General features: G+C 44.3%; 1 protein-coding gene across 3 annotated transcripts; it reads right to left on the bottom strand.

Moving 5' to 3' along the window:
- Window positions 1–2,575: 2,575 nt before the first annotated feature.
- tpo (thyroid peroxidase) lies at window positions 2,576–17,409 on the bottom strand. 3 transcript variants are annotated; one of them, XR_015762121.1, is made up of 13 exons: window positions 17,238–17,409; window positions 16,564–16,627; window positions 16,334–16,488; window positions 16,069–16,198; window positions 15,195–15,324; window positions 14,152–14,352; window positions 13,590–14,054; window positions 8,679–8,937; window positions 6,890–7,060; window positions 3,685–3,922; window positions 3,411–3,619; window positions 3,165–3,277; window positions 2,576–2,735 (listed from the first exon to the last, which is right to left on the bottom strand). XR_015762121.1 is itself a non-coding variant. In XM_014997337.2 (13 exons), the coding sequence occupies exons 1-13, from the start codon at window positions 17,392–17,394 to the stop codon at window positions 2,662–2,664; spliced, it is 2,427 nt and encodes an 808-aa protein (XP_014852823.2). In that variant the 5' UTR covers window positions 17,395–17,409; the 3' UTR covers window positions 2,576–2,661. The 3 variants fall into 3 exon arrangements, 2 of the variants coding, with proteins under 2 accessions (XP_014852823.2, XP_014852825.2); XM_014997337.2 differs by having other exon boundaries at window positions 3,165–3,338; XM_014997339.2 differs by lacking the exon at window positions 6,890–7,060 and having other exon boundaries at window positions 3,165–3,338.
- Window positions 17,410–19,992: the final 2,583 nt, after the last annotated feature.

A 19,992-nucleotide genomic window follows, 5' to 3' on the forward strand; every position in this document is an offset into this window, starting at 1 on the left:
TGCAACTTGACACCAGGGGGCGCAACGAGGTCATAATGAGCTGACGGCGTCCTGCAGTTTTTCACCCGGACGGTCTGATGGTCAGAGATCGGAAACAAAATAAAATCTTTTCCAGATCCGATTGTTTCCATTGAAAGGTTTTCCTACCTGTTGTGTTGATCTGCAGGAAGAGGAGAGAAATTATTGATCCAGTATTGATTGTTTTGGGCTGAATGAGGAGGAATAATAAATGTCTTTATTTAGATAAAAAGGTTTTTGCTGCAGATTCGAAACGGATCCGAAGATGAAGAGGAGCAGAAGTTCTGCTGAGGTTCTGGAGCCGGCCCTCGGTTCTGATCTGATTGGAGCGTTGCACCAATAAACACTTATTGATCAGAAAGATCAGATAAACTCAATAACAGCATAGTGTTAAATATTATATTTATCCTGTTTAGCAACAAAAACTCATTTTGTCTGAATCTGTCAGCATGAAAAACCTAAAAAACATTTAAATTAACGTTTGGCTGCCAGACCACAGAAACACGGAAAACTACAAATTTACATAAAATATTTCCAACTGGGATTTTCTCAGAATTGATCATTTTTTTCTGCTTTAATGAAAGCAGCAGATCTGACCTGGAGAACCAGAAACCTTTACAGAAACTGGATCCGCTCAGAGACACATGAAACTGAAACGTCTGCTGAGGTCAAAGGTCAAGCTTCTGGTTTCTATTGAAAACACAAATAGAGACAATCACTTCCTCACTCAGCCCGACCTTCACCTGACCTCCAGCAGCCTTATGAAGGTCGGATCCAGAGTGCACTACGGGGCATTATCACAGATCCTTCCTCAGTGTAATGGATAATGAACCATTTAAATTAAGTTGCCTAAATTATTCAAATTTGTAGACTATTTATTGTAAATTATTTAAAGGATGTTGCAGATTGTTTAATTATTTGTCTGTTTTGATTAGCACTGTTGGTGGTTTGTATTTTGTTTTAATTGTATTTGCACTTTGTAAAGTTTTTTTTATGTACCTCACGGGCTGCCGTAGCTAAATGAGGGCAGGCCCTATAAAAGCTGGCAAATCATTGTACCAATGAATGACTTGAACAAACTGTCAGAAATGTGCTTGGCACCGTTAACACTTGGTGTTCCCCGGTGAAAGCAGCGAGGTACGTTTTATTTTGTTGGTGTTGTAAGTTTCTGTTTATATTCTAATATTTGTATCTGTTTAGTTTTCATGGTGACTGATGATCCACATCAAAGAAAAATAAACCTTGAAAATGACCCGCCGACCGCGCAGATTAAATCAAATGCTGGGGATCAGCTACACTCCGACATTCATAGACTCCTTCATGTTCATGTGGGTCTTATGAACACCGTCAGGTTTGGTCTGTCATGAAGTGTCATTCGCTAAATTATGACATTTAATGCAAAGTTGCTCTAAAAGTTGCATGAAATGTCCATTAAAATGCCAACATTTTATTGTCATAATTTAGCGAATGCTTCAACAGCAGAAGGCGTTTTTCAAACTGCTTCATTCCTGCATTTCCTTGGAAATATCCCCAATTTTATTTGCAAAGATGGTTGAAAATGTTCAACATTTCAAAATGTTAATCAAAAAACTGGTGCAAATATTTAACAAGTCATCTTCCACTAGCAGCACTGCGGGCCGGCCCAAGGCATAAGCAAACTCTGCAACAAAGCAGAACCTGACAGATTGACAATGTGTTAAAAACAAACCGTCAGATTTTAAATTAGCATAACGTCTAAACATGTGTGTGTGTGTGTGTGTGTGTGTGCGCGCGCTGAGCAACCAGAGAAGGAAAATGCTTGACCAACATTTTGGCGCCTCTGAAATTGAAGCAGTTTTAGTTCTGATCCGATGAAACGGCTCAAAGTGAATCTGATCTGATCAACCAAACCTGCTGCTAGAACATTTCTCTCTTCATTCCAGAGTTTTTCCTTCCACACAACCACAGGCGTCCAGAACCTGCAGCTCCAGCGCAGCATGGGAAGCTGCCACACTTTGGATGTCACTATTCGTTTCTTAAATGTGACTTTTTGACAAAAACCTACAAACACCAAGAATCAAAAAAAATTCACTTCTACATGATATTCTGATATTTTAGTTTAACCTGAAAAAAACTAACATTTCTAAAACCTGAAGGTTGTTTAGTGTAAAAATTATTCTTCAGTCGGACCTCCAGCAGAACCGGTCCGACCCGCCACAGAAGTTCTGCTGGAACTAAGACATCATAAGAACAGATTATTAATCCCAACATTTCCCATTCCGGGGGGTCCTGTGGTGGCACAGGGAAAAGCACCACCCATGTATCGAAGCCTTAGTCCTCATGCCGGTGGTCACAGGTTCGATTCCCGGCCTGGTGACATTCGCTGCATGTCTTCCCTCTTTCCTGTCGAACTACCTTCAAATAAAGGCCACTAGAGCCAACAAAACCTTTAAAAAAAACATTTCCCGTTCCTTCATCCATCCCGCAGCATAATGCTGACCTGTTTCACTGTCGGTCTGAAGAACCAGCAGAATCTGAACCGGCCTGAAAATATCAGAAATATTAATAAACCAGCACAAAGATGCCAAGATTATTTATTAGAGAAATTAAACCAAATGATAAAATCTGAGAAGAATCTCGCAGATGCAGAAAACTTCAAGATAATCAGGTTTTATTGGTTTGGTTCGAGTCCAGAAACGTCTGTGGATCTGCAGCATCGCGAGCGACGAGCCGCGTTTCTGAGGAAACAGAAAAACTAAAGTAAACAATACAAATAAACAATAAAACTAAGTTTCTTTTCATTTTCTTTTGTTCTCCTGACAACCAGGAAAAAAACATCCTGCTTTTCCGTTTCCATGGTAACCACATCCAAAACAAACATTTCCAGACATGAAATGCATCTGTTCTCAGAGAATGATTTGACTAGACCGCTGCACATCTATGGGTGAAAGGTCAAAGGCTAAGAGGCCGAGCAACCAAACAACGTTCCCTGAAAGTGAAAAGAAATGTGTGAGAACGTTCAGAAAGTATTGATGAAAAGCACTTTAACCCATCAGCACGTCTGGCTCCTCAGGGGACAACAGGACGAGTCTAGACTGTAACGCATCAGAATGACCAGCAGGTGGCAGTAAGCTTCAGTCTCCTCCACCAAACCGCCGATGTTCTACCTGAGCAGCAAGGTGGGTCAGCGCTCCACACGCCTCCTTCACACACCGCCTCAGCGGCGCCCTCTAGCTGGAAACCATGGAAACAGGCGTACAGAGCCGTCAGCTTTCCAGATCTGGAGGAAAACAGGAAATCTCCGTTGTCTACAGGCCGTGGAGAGCCACACAGTCGCAGGCCTGAAACAGCAGCAGTTTGTGTCGTCGGCATGTTGAACGTCTGAAGTGAGTGGCTCCTGTCGGTGAACTCACCGAGACTCGGCTCGTCTCTCCAGGCCTCCAGGCTCAGGGCTGGGACGGCGCTGCAGGGAAGGAAGCCGTCCGGGTAGCGAGCCAGCCTGAAGGGATCCGCAGGAATCTCCTGGATGTCCGAGTTCTCACAAATGATCCGAGACAGAGAAGTTTTCCACAGCTGCTCCCGCTGCTGCTGGGTGAACATGCCGTCCGCTTCCCACCAAAACCTGGAGCAAAAACCCGAACACATGAGCAGCTTCGGCTTTTACATGAAGCAGAAACGTTTCCGTACCGATCTCCGTCTCGCAGAAGCTTCATTTGCTTTCCGATCAGGCAGGCGAACAGCGGGCCGGTTCTGGAGCCGGGCAGGAAGTTTTCCACCAGTCCTCCCAGCCAAACGTCGATGTTGTCGGGATGTTGGTATAAATGAAGAATCTTCTCAGCGACTCTGCGATCTCTCACGACTTCTGCCAGGTCGTCCAACGTCGCGATGCGCTTCAGTCCACAGAAACCCCTCCAGTCGTTGTATCCTGAAAGGTCATCACAGCATCAAGTGATCCGTCTGCTTTTCTTTTGAAATGCGTTTTTCTTAAGTTAGTGGAGTTTAGCAAAGGCTCAGACCGAGAAACGATCCCAGCTGTTCTTGGCCCACTTTCACCCTGTGCCTGCCTGCTCTGAACAGATGAGATCGTTACGTTATTTATCCAACTTATGCAGACGACTAGCAGCTGTATGTACCTGTGTTTACGCTGGTTCTGGTTCCGATGCAGAGCAGAACCAGAACCAAACATGGAGAAGCAGCATTCAGCTTGTATGCACCACAGATCTGGAACACACTTCCAGAAAACTGAAAAACTGCTGGAACAGATTCATAATAACAGTAACATCATAAAGTTTATTCTGATTATCAGACATTTTTTCCACATTGTTGCAGTTTTTTCTGCTCGTTTGTTTCATTTTCTTCTAATCGTGTAAAACTCTTTGATTCTCCTTGTTGCTGAAAATGTACGATGGTAATAAAGTTGTTTTAACATTTGTCATTTTCTCCAAAAAGAAGTTGAAAATGAAACCCAAGTCATTTTTATTCCCAATGTTGGATTTTGGTAATAAAGTTGGAAATGTTACCTTATGAAAACATTTCTGTGTTGTGCTAACGGAGTATTTTAAACAACCCAAATTACAACTTGGCAGCGATGAAAAACTAATTAGATTCAGAGGAAATAAACTCCCTGACGGTTTGGTGGCAGCGTCATGCTGAGTTTTACGTTTCACAGCTAAAGAACGGCAGGAAGTCGACTCTTTGTTCTGAGACTGCAGAGAAAGCAGAAAAACACGATTTGATTCAGAGAACTGCTTTGTGGGTTGAAATTCAGTGTTTTCCTGCAGCGGTGAGCGGCATGGAAATGATTCAAAATGTCCTCCAGAAGCATCCAGAGCGACAAACAGGCAGCTTCTTCTAAAAACAGCTGCAGCGTCTGTAGTTTCAGGTTTGATTCTCCTGGAGCAGCAGAGGTTTCTTCCAGCCTCAGCGACTTTCACACGTTTCTCCCTGGAGCTGCAGGCAGATTTTCACAGACTGGAGGAAGTGTTGCCATCCCATCGGCTCCCTTAACAACAACAAAGATGCTTTTATTTCTACAACACCAAGCAGGAACAGCTCAGATGGAGGACTGGTGGAAACTAAGAACAGGTTTTTTTAAGGATGTAAAACCAAAGATTTAAGCTCAGTTTTCTACTCCAGACCCTGAAAGGATTTTTTCCTGTGGAGGGAATCTGGAACATGAAGGCTGCATCACTTTTCTTGGATCTGATCCCAGAGTTAATGTGTCCTGACAATAAAACATGTCTGTTAATCTCTTAAAGAGCAACAATATCCTGAGGGAGGAGCTGACTGAGCAGCTAACTGCAGCGGGACAGAAAATAAATCCAGTGACTCAGTTTCAAGGTGGCAGAAGAAAGAAAACTCTGGATTCTTCACTAAACCTCACATGAAGCAACAGAAAATATTAAGATTTATTATGAATTGGTGATTAAAGTATCCAGGAACTGAGTGGATTTCATCAGCAGCTGCTTATAGAAGCACAAAGTTCAGTCATGTTTTTGTTCATGAATGGTTCTGTACGGGTTCTGGTTGTTGAGGCAACAAACTGAACATCTGAGGTCCAAACAGGATAAACCTCAACTGCAGCAGGTTTGTTTATTAATCCATCTATATGTCTAAATATGTACAAAATGCATCATAAAATCTATTTTTTCACATCACTGTGATTATTAAAGGGACAGTTTTATGTAAAATTATCATATTATGCTATTCCATCACCCTGCCAGCATGCCTAGGTGGGCCCCATGTGGGGAAAAGGAGGGCAGACTATATGGGTCCCATATGGGTTTGCCCATGCAGGGCCAGAGCCCACATGGGCCCTACATGGTGGTGGCCCACATGGGTTTGTCCATGTGGGCTGTGGCCCCACATGGACAAACCCATGTGGGCTGTGGCCCTACACGGGCAAACCCATGTGGAGCCATCGTGGAACCCGCGGACAAACCCATATGGGACCCATATATCAGCCCTCCTTTCCCCCACATGGGTCCCACCTAGGCATGCTGGCTGGGCATCAGAAACAGTCCAGCAGTGTTGCTCTGATTCCTGCATGTTTAAGAAATCCTTTAGTCTCTATGGCAACCATTCAGCTGTACAAAACACCTGGGTGAACCTAGCCCCGCCTTCGAGGCGCCTTCCTCCCCTCACTCAGCTCCTTCAGACTAGCAGACAGCAATTAGCAAACATCTGAGCTCATTTTGGAGCTGCTGCTCAGAGCAACGCTGTAAAATCGTTAAAGGGTTAATAGAGGAGCCATGTTTGGATGACTTCCTGGAGGCGGAGCCTCAGAAACAGCAAGAGTTTTTAAAGTGACAGAGGAACAATTTCTAGGTTAAACCAGAAAGTAAAGTTTCTTTTAGGTCATCCATCCATTTTCTAACACCCTTGTCCCTTAATGGGGTCAGGAGGTGCTGCTGTCTCTCCAGCTATCGTTCCAGCCAAGAGGCTGGGTCACCTGGACAGGTGGCCAGTCTGTCGCAGGGCAACACAGAAACAGACCATACACACACTCACACCTAGAGAGAATTTGGAGAGACCAATTAACTGTGGGAGGAAGCCGGAGAACCCAGAGAGAGCCCACCATGCACAGGGAGAACATGCAGACTCCATGCAGAAAGACCCCAGGCTGGGAATCGAACAACCTTCTTGCTGCAAGGCAACAGTTCTACCTACTGCACCACCGTGCAGGCCCACTTTTAGGTCATATCTGATAAAAACAACATTTTTATAAGGTGGCACTTTTTTGAAGGTAACACAGTTACTTGACTGTCTATAAAATGGCAAACACATAACACTGCCCCTTTAATATAATTTGGTCCATTCCTAGAAACCAGATTTTTATTGACCGGTTCTGCTCAAGATGAGCCAAAGTGATATTTTGTGATGAGATCCTGACCCGGCAGTCCGTGGTCCCGCCCCCTCTGCAGGTTCAGGGCAGCCAGATCCAGGTTCTGCTGGGAGTCCAGAACCAGCAGTGACTCCGTTACCTCCTCCACCAGGAGGGAGTCCGGAGCTGCCACCGCCGCCGCCGTGGCAACCATGCCCCGCAAGGTCGGCTCGATGCCACCTGCACACACACGGACCAAACTATTCAAGTAAAATGTAAATCAAATAAGCCTACCTAGTGATGTTATAATGTTTTACAACAGGTATTATACAAAAATCACTTCCTGAAACTTCAGGAAATAACTTGGACCACAAGGAGCCCTGGTTGGTTAAATGAAACACTCCTGTGCTGTCTATGCATGCAGTACCACCTCCCACAGACAAGGGGTCAGTACTGAGCACACACAGTTCGCACACACTTTCCCAATCATTGGTACCAAGTGGGCTAAGTGGAAAAAAAGCATGCAGGATGTCAGGAGAGCGTCCCAATCTGCTTTAGACTGGCTTCCCATGCGGGGTCCAGGATTTTGGACCGCAAACACAAAGGGGCCCTCTGGGTTGGTGGGCTCCCTTTGTTTGGACCCTCCATTGTAACAAAACAACTATGAACACACATGTTTGTGTAGCCATCTTTGTGGGGACTTTCCATTGACTTCCAGCGTTTCCAAGGAGCAGTGGGTCCCCACAACGTAGTATGTGTCAGGAAAATGGTCCCCACAAGGTATTACAAACAAACACACACACACCAAGGTTGTTTCAATGCCACTGGACACATACACAAGGAGCTCTGCAGCTTTCAATTAGTACGAAAGAACGTTCAAAGGAACATGAATGAAGCAGATGCTTTGGAAAAAGAAAAACCAAACTAAAAAGCAAACCAGCTTCGGCTTAGAAACGGTTCGTCTTCGCTCAGTGGTGTCAAAAATCATTCATAAAGCGAATCCAGTGAATGGAGTTTGGAGGTGGAGGCCAGTTTTATCATAAAAGACATAATTTCATGATGATAATGATCCTCAGTGACTGCAGACCAGTGAAATGTCCCAGCTGGTGCCCATCTGCTTCTCAAGGTTTCAGAAATACTTTGAATTTCAAAGTGAAAAAATTTTTAAATGAGCCACAAAAAGTTGATTTTAATCTCAGAAAATCAGTTGGGCTCTTAAATTTACGATACTATGCTTATAGAAAATGTTTCAGAGCATACGGCAGAAAATCCCTTTATTCTATATTTCTAGCTTACATATTGGGTGTGTTCTCTGAGGTCATCGCTACCTTGAAATCTGATAGTTTGTTTGAAAAGCAACCTCAGATTACCGAACAAAAAAACTCTTCATGAAGGAGGAAGGGAGGCAATAAAACTGGTTTGTAGTTTTTAGTCTGTACTCAACCATTTTCACTAAGGTGATAAGATGATAAGTGTTAATAATAGAGTTGAACACAACTCTATTGTTAACTAAGCTAACAGGCTAAATGCCTGATTTGTAACAAACAAATCTACAGTTTCACTGCTAAACAAATCCGTGTGTTTTGTAAGACATCGTAACACTTTCATGGTGGATATTTAGAACTAAAATGGCTGCACCTTCTCTTCTTCATGTTCGGTTGGGTCAACACCGACAGGCTGATGGAAACCATCAGGAAAAACTAGGAGTTGTGGGTAAATTGGGCATCTTCAGCTTTAATTTGGTGAATTAACTGCAGGAATGTATCCTGAAACTCCAGCTGACCCAAATACGACTACGTCGCTTCCTTCCTGTGGTTCTCCGGAGGTTTCCATGGCTGCCTTAAAGGGGCGCACTGACCTTCTTTAACGATCCTCCAGGGACTGAAGAGTGCCTGCTGAAGTCTCAGGTGGGGGAAGCGCCGGTCTTCCTGGAAGCTCTCGTTCAGCCTGCTGAGGATCGGAGGAATGGTGGCGTGGCCGAACCTGAAGGCCGCCGTGGCGAACACGTTGGAGGCCGAGCTGTCCACTGTCGGATCGTACCCGCCATAGGGCCCGATGTGCCGTTCAAACGACTCCGCACCAATTACTTTAGGGATATAATCTCTCATCGTTATTATCTGGAAGTCAAACAAGAAAGATGAGGCATGGGAAAGACTGAAACTACTTCAAAGTGTCTAAATCTTTTACTAAGGCAGGTTTTATTTGCTCCAAGCCAATCAGAGCAGATGACCGTTTGACGCCGAGAGACAGGTGGGGGACGAAGATCACTCGCTTTGGCTGAGCCTGAAAATGTCTGATGAGAACTTTGATGCTTTAATCTGTTCAGATTTTTTATCTGTTCAGATTCTGCTGCCAAAATCACCTCTGGATTTTTGCAGCTGAACCTCTCAAAGGTCTTAGTAGGATGAGATTATTGGGAAAGACCTAGGAACTTTAGAAAAGAAACTTCAGCTCTGTAGTGTAAGAAAGGCTGTTTTCCTCCTGATGGTCCGTCGACCCGGTTCTACTGGAACCAGAACATCTGCTCCACCTCCAGCTGCTGTGGTTCTGAGTCAAACCAACCTGTTCCCCTCCTGGCCTGTGGGGGCGCTGCACCAAGAACCACTGAAGGAAATGACCCAAAAACCTCTGAAGACGCTGAGAGCAACTTCCTTCTTCACCAGATGGAAACAAGATGGAGGATTTTAGCGGTTGGAGGATTTCTCTTTAGGCTAAAGACCAGGAGCCATTTCTGCTGCTAGCGCTAGGCTAGCATGTTAGCTTTGGTTGGATTTACCCAGAATGCCCTGCGCTGTAGTCCACTTCCTATTTTTTGAAGCGGTCTCTGGTCCGCTTGGCGTTCACATTCAAACCTACCAGAGTTCACTTTAACCAAACCGACGTTTGGAGGACCAGAGGCCAGAGGTCTATTAGCGTTCGCATCTCACCAACCGAACTGGACTTTGACTAGACAGACGCACTGGAGTTGGATTGAAGCGCCCTGAACAGGACTGGTGGGAATGATGCAACCTAAAACCTATAGAACATTGTTTGGTTTTTGAGGAAATAAAAATTAATTTGTTCTCAAAAATGTAAACACTTTGCATCAGTTAATTATTTCCAACTCGCAGCCACTGCAGCAGTATTGTTTACTGTAGCAGCTTAAAATAAGCACAGTATCTTTGTAGACAATAATTTCCTTATGAGTCTTCTGTGAAGTGAAATTATCTGGATGAATGTTTTAGGACTTGAAGAGTAACTGCTCACTTCAGACAGAACACCAAACAATTTTCAGGTTGATGTCTGAAGAGAGAAAACTGCGGTTCTCAAGAGCTGACTACTGACCTACAATGACAAAGAAACAGCAACCAGTTAGTGGAGATGAAGGAGTCTTGGAGCTGCCATGTAACCGATGAAGACATAAGAGGAAGACTGAAACCATAACCAAGGAAAGGTTAAACAAGTTTCATTAACATAAATCAGAATGTGCATGCTTCTAGTGGGGAAGGTGTTGTCCATCCTGAAGTTTATATTTTCTGTTAGTCAATCTGGTCAGTAGCCTGAAGACAATGCTGCAGGGTTTCTTCTGCTCCCTCTGACCGTTTTTCACAGTTGGTTTTGTTGCAGGTGGCCTCTGAACAAGGGCTTTACATTCTGATCAGAGAAACACTGATCTGATTTACCCAGAGGACGTCTGGCTTCATCAGACTGTTGAGCCTTTTGAGGCCCTAACAGATGATGGCAGAAGAGACGACGGTCTGCAGACTGCCGATCTGCAGCATCTGATGCAAAAGATCTTAGTTTCCTCCAGCAGTCCAGCCAGCTCTGTTCCTTCTTGCTGATGCATCCTGGTTGGATGGTTTACTGTCCCCTCGCCGCTTCTCTGGGGTATTTAAGTCGACTGATTGTCCTGAAACATTGGAAGCCAACATGAGGACGCAGCGTTTCATCAACGTTTGCTTTAAAGCCAGAAGGTTCTCCGTCTTAGGATGTTTCTGAAGATCTTCCACCAACATTAAACTGGTCTTGTTGGTGCAGCAGATTCCCAGCGTTCCAGTTTAACACCAGAAGCTGACAGCAGTCTGTCATTAGGGCTTCTGACCTTTCAGTGTTTGCTCTTCGTGTCGGTGCTGGTCGCCCTCCGACAGTCTGCTGAAAATAAAGCTGCTCTACTCGCCTGGCTTCCTCAGTCTGATAAAAAACCACAAATGTTTCATTGTGGAAGAGGAAATGTGACCTTTCTGCTGTGCCAGATCACATTTCCACATTTAGTAAAGCAGTTTCTGTTTTGCTCCTAATTAGAGGTGCTGGCCGCTCTACCACATCAGCTCAGACTGAAATGACTCAAGAAATATTCTGTGTTTAAAAATAGCTGCTTTGAAAAGATGCTAGGTGACCTGCATCAAACATCCAGTTACCATGACGAGTTTCCACCCAATCAGGTCGCGTTTACAGATTTAATTAACTCAGGTTGACTGATTATGTAACAAGCTGTTTGTTTTTATTGCTTATGCATGTTGCTGTTCATCTGCGGCTTCAAACCTCATCAGGCAGATATTAGAAATAATAACTGACTGGATTCCGTTTCCTGGATAAGAGTGACGCCCTCACTTGGTCATTTTGATCTAAATTACTAGTTTAATTAATAATTGCCTAAGTAATTTTAGTTATTCATAGCTAAATGTAAAGCAGAACACATTATGAATAAACATGAATTATTCTGGCAACAAAAAGCAAATATTACTGGGTGTATGTATACATTTGAGCCTGTATTAGAGAGGATTAATATTTATATCCAATTCTGTTTCATTCATTTATTCAGGAATAGGTTGAGGAAGAGTTTCCTGTTTTCCCTCCAGCAGGATGTTTGAAACAACTTCCTGCTTCAGATGCAAAAACATTTCCAAGTCTGACAAAAGCAGAAATAATTCCCCCGCTCCGGAGAAAACTCAAACACTTTTCTTTCATGTTTCATTTCCTGTCCACAACTCACTGCTGATTTTACGATTCACCTCCGTTTCTCCAGTTTGACACGTTACAGCAGAGGCACAGAAAACCAGCGTTCCCAGCAGAACGGGACAACTGGGAACCACTTCCTGCAGCAACAATGTCCAACAGGAAGGAATAAAACATTCATCGGCTTCATCACTGCGCTTTTGTCTGCTTATGCAGTAAACTGGGACGTTTTTAACTAGAATCAGCCGGCCGGAGGAACGAGCTACGATCCGACATCAACCGGCCCACCTTTCCAAAAGCTTCACAGTAGAATCAGGCGGTAACGTTCCTCAGAGCCGCTCCCACCAAAAATCATGTAACAATATCGAAAATCGGCTCGTATGAATATGGGAGAAAAAACAACAACCAATCTTAGAAGTTTAAAATAGCAGCGTCAAACTTTTTGGGCCAAAATTCTCAAGAAGCAAAACATAATAAAAAGAAATAAAATCACAAAAAATCATGTTGAAATTTATGATTTTTTTATTTATATGCAATATTTCAGGCAGAGGAAAAGCAGTCAGGTTTGTTGTCGTTCCAAAATAAAAAAGTATTTTTCATATTTGAGTTATTAAAAGAAAGAAATCCAGTTTTTAAATTCTGTTTCCGTTTCAGTTGTGATTAGATTCAGATTTGTTGGTAATAATTTTGGCCTAGTTAAAGCTCAAAGCTTCCCACTCCTCTCTGCTGCTCGGTCAGCTGAAGACGCTTTACGGAAATCTTACTAATTGAACAAATTGCCATAGAAACTGCAACAATGAGCTCCATCCTGCCTGACAGACTCATCGCCTCTGAAACGTCGATGAACTCGACTTCCTCCTGCTGACGGTCAGAACAGGAAGTGGCTCAAACCTCGCCCTCCTCTTCCTCACCTCTTCATCGCTCTGCTGCAGATTCAGCTGAGACCAAAACTGAAGGAGTTCAATAAGTTGGTGGTTGTCCGTCAGCAGATCAGACAGAAATGTTTCGTCATCGTTTGTCATAAATTCCTTCCCATTAACGGCCAAACGTTCACTTCCTGATGACTTTGGATCATTTGGATGTAAACATCATGCTGAACAGTTTCAGACACATTTCTGATCACTTCCTGGTTTAGAGCCAGTGTTGAATGTTTGAGTCTCTATTTCTAATGTTTCCTTGCTAACAGTTTCATCACTTTATGTCTAACTTCCTCTGAGTCTTCATGTCTGTCCAGTCGTTCTTGTACAGTCCAAACATTTGGCGTTTGTTTGAGTTGGACTCGGATCTCTTGAGCTTCAGGATCAGGCTGAGACGTTCTGGATCCTTCAAAGTAAAAACCATCTTAATCACGAATCATAAGAATAAAGTTGGTTCATTAAATAAGCTGTAAGAACTGTTGACATGGTTTGACCTTTGAACTCTTCATGTGTAATTAAAGGCAGCAGCTTCATCTCAGCTAATGATTCGTTCAGCAGAGCTTCCTTTAGCTAAACCTTGAAACAGGAAGCAGCTTCAGCATCAGAAGCACTTCCTGCAGACAAACGCCTGATCCCAAGTTAAACAGCATCTGGGGTCAAAGTGCATAGCATTAGCGCTCTAACATTAGCTTCTGCTAGGCACCATGTTGTTGTAGCCCTTTAGCGTTAGTGGGACTGAAGTTTATGGTTAGTGCTTTCGGTTTAGCGTAGCTAAGGTTCAGTTAGCGGTTCCATTCAGAGACCAAGACAGTCGGACCTCGTTTTATCAATACACACAAAAACAAATCAGTCCCAGGTTTTCATTTAGGGGCATCAGACTGGTGATGTTGGTGCGTGAGCTGCAGTCGGACTCTCACCTGGTGCAGGGCGCCAACGATCTTGCGTGCCTCCTGGAACACGGCCTCAGGGCTCCAGTGCTGGTTGATGAGCTTCAGGGTGTCTGCGAGGCGGTTGTGTTCCCGGAGCCACAGCGTATGCAGAACGATCAGAGGCAGGCCCTCGTTGACCCGGGCCTCTCCGGCCCGGAAACACCCAACCCCTCGGCCACGCCCTGCCGCGCCGCACGCCGACGGCGTCTCCGCTACGAAGGGCAGGTAAGGTCTGCCCTGCCGGTCCTGGAAGCGGCCGTTTACAGCCAGCTTCCCGCTGCGGCCGGAGAGGTCGCGGAGGTCGCTCTGCAGCTGCGGCGTGTGGCCGTACACCAGAGAGGCGTCGATGAAGGATGAGACGGCGTTCAGCTGCTGCCGCTGCATGCCGGAGCCGGCCCTGGAGCAGCAGGCCGGCGTGGAGCGCTGGAACGGCATGCAGAGGGAGTCCTGGGTCTGAGAGCCAGACACACGCCACAATGTAATCAGATTACATATCGAACTCACTGATCTCAGAACGGATTTCAGTTCTTGGTGTTTGGAGCAGACTCACCTGGATGGGGAAGCAGGGATGCAGGTTTTCACACGATGTGCGGCAGTCCCGCTGCGTCCAGGAAGCGGCTCCGCTGAGGCTCTGCGGCGTCAGGGTCACATCGTGGTCGATGTACTGACCCCAGTCCGCCAGCAGCTGGGAGTACGCAGCGTCTGTGTCCTTACAGGAAGTCCTCACCACCTCCCTGCTGACACGCCGCGGCTGCACACACAACGCCGTCATCACACAGCCAATCAGCACTCAGACTGTCATTACAGCCAATCAGAGAGCTGATTGGCTCACTGACTGGCCAATCAGGTGAGAATACCTGGAGGTTAAAACCAGATCATTTAAAGCTGCAGTAACTTTTATAAAATTATTCTTTTACATGTTTGTTGAAATCGTCATCATGTCATGCAAACTAGAAACAACCAATCAGAGCAAGGAGGAGTGTCTTAGTGCTGTCAATCAATCCTTCTTGCTCTCTGCTGTACTGCAGCTAGCATAACCTGTTGTGGATGCTAAAGCTAGTTAGCATTACCACTCATGACGGCAGATAAACGGTTTTCCTGTGAGCTATTTCTTAGCTATTGGCACCTTTAGCAGCAAGTACATGAGGATGATTGACAGCGGTAGGCCCCACCTCCCGGTTCTGACTGGTTGTTTTTGCTCAGGGAGGAAATGGATGTTTTCACAGATGATCTGTCTCAGACTGTCACAACAAGGTGAGTAAAATAAAAGCTTTAAGTGAAGCTGTAATTAGAGAAACACTCAGGATCCTCATTTCTCCTCCTGATTCGATAAAACGGCTCAGATCCGGTAACCAGACTGCAGCTGGTAGTTATTTACTGAGTTTGTCCTCAAACCGATGGCGGTCTGGACTGAGGAAGAGAACCGCTCCCCACCGTTCATCTGAGCGGCTCGTATTCATTTCAGCCAATCGTTTCCTGCCTGTCGGTCTGGCTCATAATCCAGCCGGTTTCTGTGGGCCTTATCAGCCGGAAGCAGGCCGCGGAGCCAACCGGACCGCCACCCTGGCCCGGCTCTACCTTCACTCAGGTTACCAGGGGAAGCTGGGATCCGTGATGGAGCCGCTGGGGGTCCCAGCCTCTGGGTTCCTCCTCTCCATCCTCATATTCAGCTGGAAGCCATCGGACCAAGGCCGTGTTGGCGGCGCCCCAGTCAGGATTCTGTCTGACAGAACGAAGAAACCGGCTGCTCCGCTTCAAACCGACAGATTCGGCAGGAAATATTTCAATCTAAATGACATTTAACCCGATTCATCCTGACAGAACGCAGGAAAACTGTAAGAGCAGCTAATCACCGTAAACCTCCGTCAGCTACAGAACATTAGCATGCTAACCCTTTCATATTTCCCATCAGCCACTTCAATTAAAGGATGATGATCATTTTTCAAGATGGCTGCCATATTTGAGCCTTTTAGACTAGTTATTGTAATAAAATGTTTCTTGACTTTATGAACTTTATGTCTCAAGTATTTTCTACTTTGGTTGTTGTGTTGATAAAACTAACTAATGTTTTATGTGCTTAGCAGTTTAGGGTTAGCACCTGCTAACTTTTTATATGGTTAGCAGGCTAATGCTAATGTTCACAAGTTTTTAAAGTGGTTAGCCAGTTAGCAATAGCTTATGCTAATTGCGTTATGTTTTAGCAGTTTAGTGTTAACTCCCAATATTTTTTAGGTGTTTAGTGGTTTAGTGTTTGTTTCCAATCACTCTGGTTGTTTTTTGAGGGGTTAGCATCAAACGCTGGATTTCATTGGTGAAACCCTTTAGCTTGTCTGTCCTAAAATGTGAAGCTGGTAATTTATTTCAAAAGAACAGCTGAAAGCTTCACTTTTACTGAGTTTTACTCCACATTCAGTTGTTATTTCTCTTTGCTGTAATAATAAAATCTCCTTTTGTGCGGTTGTGCTACCTGTTGTTGCAGACTCCTGAAAGGCTGCGGTATTTGTCATGATGACTTCCTTCACAGACGGCTGGATCCGTTTCAGTCGGACACTGAGACAGCTCAGCAAGCAGCTCCAGGTTTTCCTGTGACAAAAGCTCTGACATGAGCAAAAAAGAAAATGAAGTCACTGCAGCTCAGCAAACGAGCGATAAAATGTCAGGCTTTATGGTTTCTATGTGATTTTGGTAGCACAGCTAGAAATGAAACAAACTGATTAGAACTACGGCCATACCTGATGCTGTGAAGTTCCTGTTGTATTTCTGCTTTGCTGCGTTTTTCAGGATCTGCAGGGCAGCGTGGAAAATCTCCCCGGATCTGGAAATCTCCTGAGTCTGAGGCTGGAAGTGAAACCTGAAGCCATGGCTGCAGAGAGGAGCTGCTCTCCGTCTGCGGACAGGAGTTGGATGTTAAAGCAGTTTCATTTTCAGGCTGTGTGGCCCGGTGGTTGTCTGGGCTGGGTACCGCTGGCTGGAGGCGCCGTCAGCATCCTGAGGAGACGAGACCAGAAAGTCTCTGAGGGACGAGGCTGAAAATGAAAAACACAGAACTTCAGACCTCAGAGCAGAGCCTACATATTTTAAATTAAAATGATTTACTTTCTTGATCTTGTGTTTCATTTTTCAAAATGGCTGCCGTGGTAGTAACAAAGAATAAATGTTTGATCTAAAATCAGCAGCAGCAATTGCCAGTGGTGGGCAAAGCTAACCAGATGGTTAGCTTCAATAACTAGCAGAACCAGAATCTCAGCTCTGCTCATGTTAAACCAACAGAACAATCAGCAGAAGCTAATGCTAAATCACTAAACAGAAAAAATAGTGGAAGATGCTGATCTATTATAAAAAATTAAATATGATCAAAAAACAGAATATTATGCTGTTAAATCTGGATTATTTTCTTCTCTTTTTTCACATTTTTCATTTTAGGATTTTAATTTGGCTGCTAATTAAAGTCTGCAGGAAATTAGATTAAATATTTAATATTTGAAACTTAACTAAACTTTTTAAATTGAGACTCAAACCTTTATATATATATATATATATATATATATATATATATATATATATATATATATATAAAGATGAACGTTTTCTTTCTCTTGCTGCATTAATAAAAATTCATATGAAATATTTACTCACAGCTGAGCGTGGAAGGAGTCGGTGGAACGACGCAGACCAACATCACCAGAAGAGACAGATGGAAACATTTCTTCGTCTTCATGGCTCCTCTGCGTCCCGGCAGCAGACGCGTCTTTATGTGGGACCAGAGACAGGAAGAGCAGCAGGACGGAGACATGCAGCGGGTCAAAGGTCACAGCACCTGACTCCAGAGGGGCTCTTCATCTCACATCACCGAGCTGACTGTTGTTTTTACCTCTGCACGTTTCTGAGGAGACATCTTGATGGGCCGTTACCGTGACGACGCTGCAGGAAAACATGGCGCCGCAGTTTCAATCCGCGAGTCGCTCTCAAAACAAAAACATCTCGATGAGCAGCACTCTGGATTTCTACAAGTTTTCTTTCTCTGGCTGCTCCCAGAGCAGTGACGTGGGTCAGAGGAGGCAGAGCCTCACCTGTCATCATGGGAAAAATAATAAAACAATTGATATTGCTATTTTCGCCCTGTGGTTTGTACTATAAAGTATTTATTTTTTACTTAGCTTAACCAATTCTGATTATTTTTTTCTTCAAAATCGCTGGATTTTCGCATTTTCCCATTCAAATGCTCAGAAGCGAAGCCGGTGAGGCAGCAGGAAGCTGAGCCTCACCTGGACTGATCAACCTCTGGCTCACTGCACTGGCTGCCATTCTATGAGAGCAGCTCCTCCTGTCTGTACGCCGGCAATGAAATGGCTAAGAAACATTTAATATATGGACTGATTTTCCATAATTTAGCTTATGTATATAATGTAGAGTGTTTTTTTGTCACCAACTGTGTGTGTATCGTGTTTTGTGTGAGGAGGATCGATCAGAAACGGCAGAAAACAGACTCCAGGGGAGGCAGGCAGTTCTCTGGCCTCATGGCAGGGGGCGCTCATGATCCCAGACATTGTGACTCCACAACTGCAGAGTAAGACACAATCTCTAATTTTACATTAGAACGGGATTGACCAAAAAGTTTACTCTGATCTTTTCAGGAAGTCTTTATTTTTGTGCCCTGCTATCGGCCAGCTTCCCTCCTCCTTTATCAGAAATGAAAAATTATAAATGCACACTTCGTGTTGGAAACCTGTGTTTGTTGACTGACTTTTATTTGTCAGGCTTAAGAGACAAAAGCTGAAAAAAAATAAAGATCGATTCTCTTCGCGTTTATAATAACACAAAACAGCGTAAAAAGACAGAACAGACAGACAGGTCCACACAGGACCTCGTTTATTTATGTATGTATTTTTATTTTTGATAGCTGCCGATTAAACTGAAAGTTACAACATTGACATGATTATATGAGTAGTTTTTACCGAGAAATCGATCAGAAGCGCCGTGAAAACGGTCAGATCCGCCGGATCCACCTCTCTGGCTGCAATGCGCGCTCCCGACACAGGGGGCAGAATTTCACAGGAGAACAGAATTTCTCACAAGAGCTGTAGCTAATCTACCACAGCAATTATTTCTTAATAAAACATTAAGGCTAAAACGTCCTACAACAACAGATTGAATGTTCTGTTCTGTGGATGACACGTAAAATATTAGTCTTTTTGCCCCCCAGCGTTATGCCTGCGCGAAATTTCCGTACGTCCAATAACATGCATGGTGTCTATAGTCAGAGCCTCACCAGCAATGAACCTCACTGCACGTCACTGGTCCAGAGGATAAGAAGCCGTCCAGAACCAGCAGAGCTGAGGAGCTGCAACTGGTTAGAAATCTGCTTTTATTTTCCCACATTAGGGAAATTCTGCTGCAACAGCAGCAAAGGAAACAATAAATAAATGAAAACAGAATAAAGACCGAAAAACACGGTAGGGCATTGATTCAACACAAATGGTGTGTAATTATTGGCAGCTACTCTGGTCCAGAGGCATGTGGGTAAAATAAATAAAAAAAAATGTGTATCTGAGCATTAAAAAGGCAGATTATTTATATAAGTATGAAACTGGAACAGCAGAGATTATAATCCGAATTAAAACCTGTTCAGCACCAGCAGGGGTGTGAATACTTATCGAGTTCGTTTGGAGCGGGCGGTTTAGAGTCCAACAGGTAAGGCAGGCTGATAAAAACACAAACTAAATCCTACAAAATAAATTAATCAACATTAATCCGTCTGTGGGCTAAAAGCTAAAGGCTAGCTGCTTTTAGCACAACAACAGTCTTTTCCAGCGTCTCATCAGATCGGCGTGAAGAACAAATTAACCCCCAACGGGCCAGAGGAGCCTGCTAGCGGCTGTCATCTGTGCGTCAGATTAACTGCCCTACCGGAAACACATGAACACAGAGGTTCTGGCCGGAAGGTTTGCATGGGGAAAAATATGATTAAAATTTTCCTTATTGATTAATTGAAATGAATGTTAAAGACCCGAACATAACTGAAACACAGCACCAGAGGGAGAACCGGGAGCATCTTGGCGACGTTAAATCAGATGTTTAACAGGAAATAGAGACAGCAGAGTTCATGTGATGCGTTCATGAACGTAGGAACATCAGTTGCTGCTGCGTTCAGGCTTAAAGATCTGAGAGAGATGCGGCGACTCGGCGTATCCATCACAGCGGAGTTATTTATCCGAACTACAGCCAGACTACAGCTGTAGTCCATCTGTGCTACAGCTGTAGTTTACCTGTACTAGTACAGGTAAACTACAGCTGAACTACAGCGTAGTTACGGCGGATCGGTCCTGTGACGGCTGGCTGGATCTGGAGTGAACGAACATGTTACCATGGAAACTCCTCCGTCATCACTGGC

This window comes from Poecilia mexicana, unplaced genomic scaffold (genome assembly GCF_051168715.1).
Source record: "Poecilia mexicana isolate PSO_F unplaced genomic scaffold, ASM5116871v1 scaffold_23, whole genome shotgun sequence".
Lineage (NCBI taxonomy): Eukaryota > Metazoa > Chordata > Actinopteri > Cyprinodontiformes > Poeciliidae > Poecilia > Poecilia mexicana.